Genomic DNA, 1,414 nt, shown 5'->3' on the forward strand with positions numbered 1-1,414 from the left:
GATAGGCCTCAACAGCCTGTCCGAGGAGGGTACAAAGGGTCCAGCCTAGCACTGGTGGCCCTAGCAGAAGTGGAGGAGATCGGAGTAAACCAAATCTAAGGTTCCCTCCTCATGCAGTACTAGCACTACATCTAACAACAACAATTGGGGGAGGAAACCCCCTTTAGGATGCCGTCATTACAACGGACCATATTGGAATAATGAATGCCCACATTCACAGATGAACGCCCATCAAGTTTTTAGTGATGGGACAGATGACGACGCAGATGATGCAGACCAGACCGACCAGTAGGTGCCTTCAATGCAATTGTTGGCTCTATTTTTAAGGCATTATCGGGAACCAGTGCTGGTATCCGTAAGAAGGACCCCTGCCCCATCACCAAGGAAGGTAAAAAGAAGGCGGATGAGAGGACTCCTCTTAAACAAGAGAAGACCTTAATATTCATCGAGATGAAGGTAAATGGCAAGCCTATTCGGGCGATGATAGACATAGGTGCTACCCACAACTACTTAGCCTCGACTCAGGTGGAGCTCCTTGGTCTAGTTGTAGAAAAGGGTAGAGGTCGTGTCAAGGTTATCAACTCACCTCCTCAGCTAGTGGGTGGAATAGCCAAAGAAATACTAGTGAAGCTTGGCCCTTATGAAGGAAAGTTCAACCTGCGTGTGGTGATCATAGATGACTCCGAGTTGATAGTTGAGTTGAAATTTCTGAGGCAAACCAACACCATGCCCGTACTGTATGCCAAAATGCTAATAATGATGGGAAAAAACTGGGCCAGGCCCTATATTATCCTGTGCATGCCTATAAAGATGGCCGCTGAGAACATCTCGGCCTTGCAGTTGAAGAAGGGAGTCAAAAGACATGAACCTACGTTCCTAGCTACCCTATGTATTGAAGATATAGAATGCTCATCGAGTCCCGTTCCTACACCCATGAAGGAGCTGCTACTGGAGTTTGAAGATGTCATGCCACAGGACACGCCAAAGCAACTCCCATTTAGGCGCACTGTGAACCATGAGATTGAGTTGGTGCCAGGTGTGAAGCCACCCGCCCGGGCGCCTTACAGAATATCATAACCCAAACTCACCGAGCTTCGGAGACAGTTGACGAAAATGCTAGACACAGGGATCATCGTGCCCTCCAAGTCCCCATACTGGTACTCTGTGCTATTCCAAAAGAAATAGGATGGCAACCCATGACTCTGTGTGGATTATCGGGCTCTAAACAAAATCACCGTGAAGAACAAGTACCCTATTCCGGTAATGGTAGACTTGTTCGATTGACTAGGGTGGTGCGATGGTGTTCATCAAAATAGACCTGAAGACAGGTCATTGGCAAGTTCGGATTGCGGAGGGTGATGAACATAAGATGACCTGTCTGACAAGATATGGGTCGTACAAATTTCTGGTTATG

The 1,414-nt window shown here is 47.5% G+C and overlaps 1 protein-coding gene across 1 annotated transcript; it reads left to right on the forward strand.

Annotated features, from left to right (window-relative positions):
* The first annotated feature begins 220 nt into the window (after positions 1-220).
* Positions 221-1,077, forward strand: LOC138884918 (uncharacterized). The gene is made up of 2 exons (XM_070165785.1): positions 221-288; positions 345-1,077. The coding sequence occupies exons 1-2, from the start codon at positions 221-223 to the stop codon at positions 1,075-1,077; spliced, it is 801 nt and encodes a 266-aa protein (XP_070021886.1).
* Positions 1,078-1,414: the final 337 nt, after the last annotated feature.

Source organism: Nicotiana sylvestris, chromosome 2 (assembly GCF_000393655.2).
Source record: "Nicotiana sylvestris chromosome 2, ASM39365v2, whole genome shotgun sequence".
Taxonomy (NCBI): domain Eukaryota; kingdom Viridiplantae; phylum Streptophyta; class Magnoliopsida; order Solanales; family Solanaceae; genus Nicotiana; species Nicotiana sylvestris.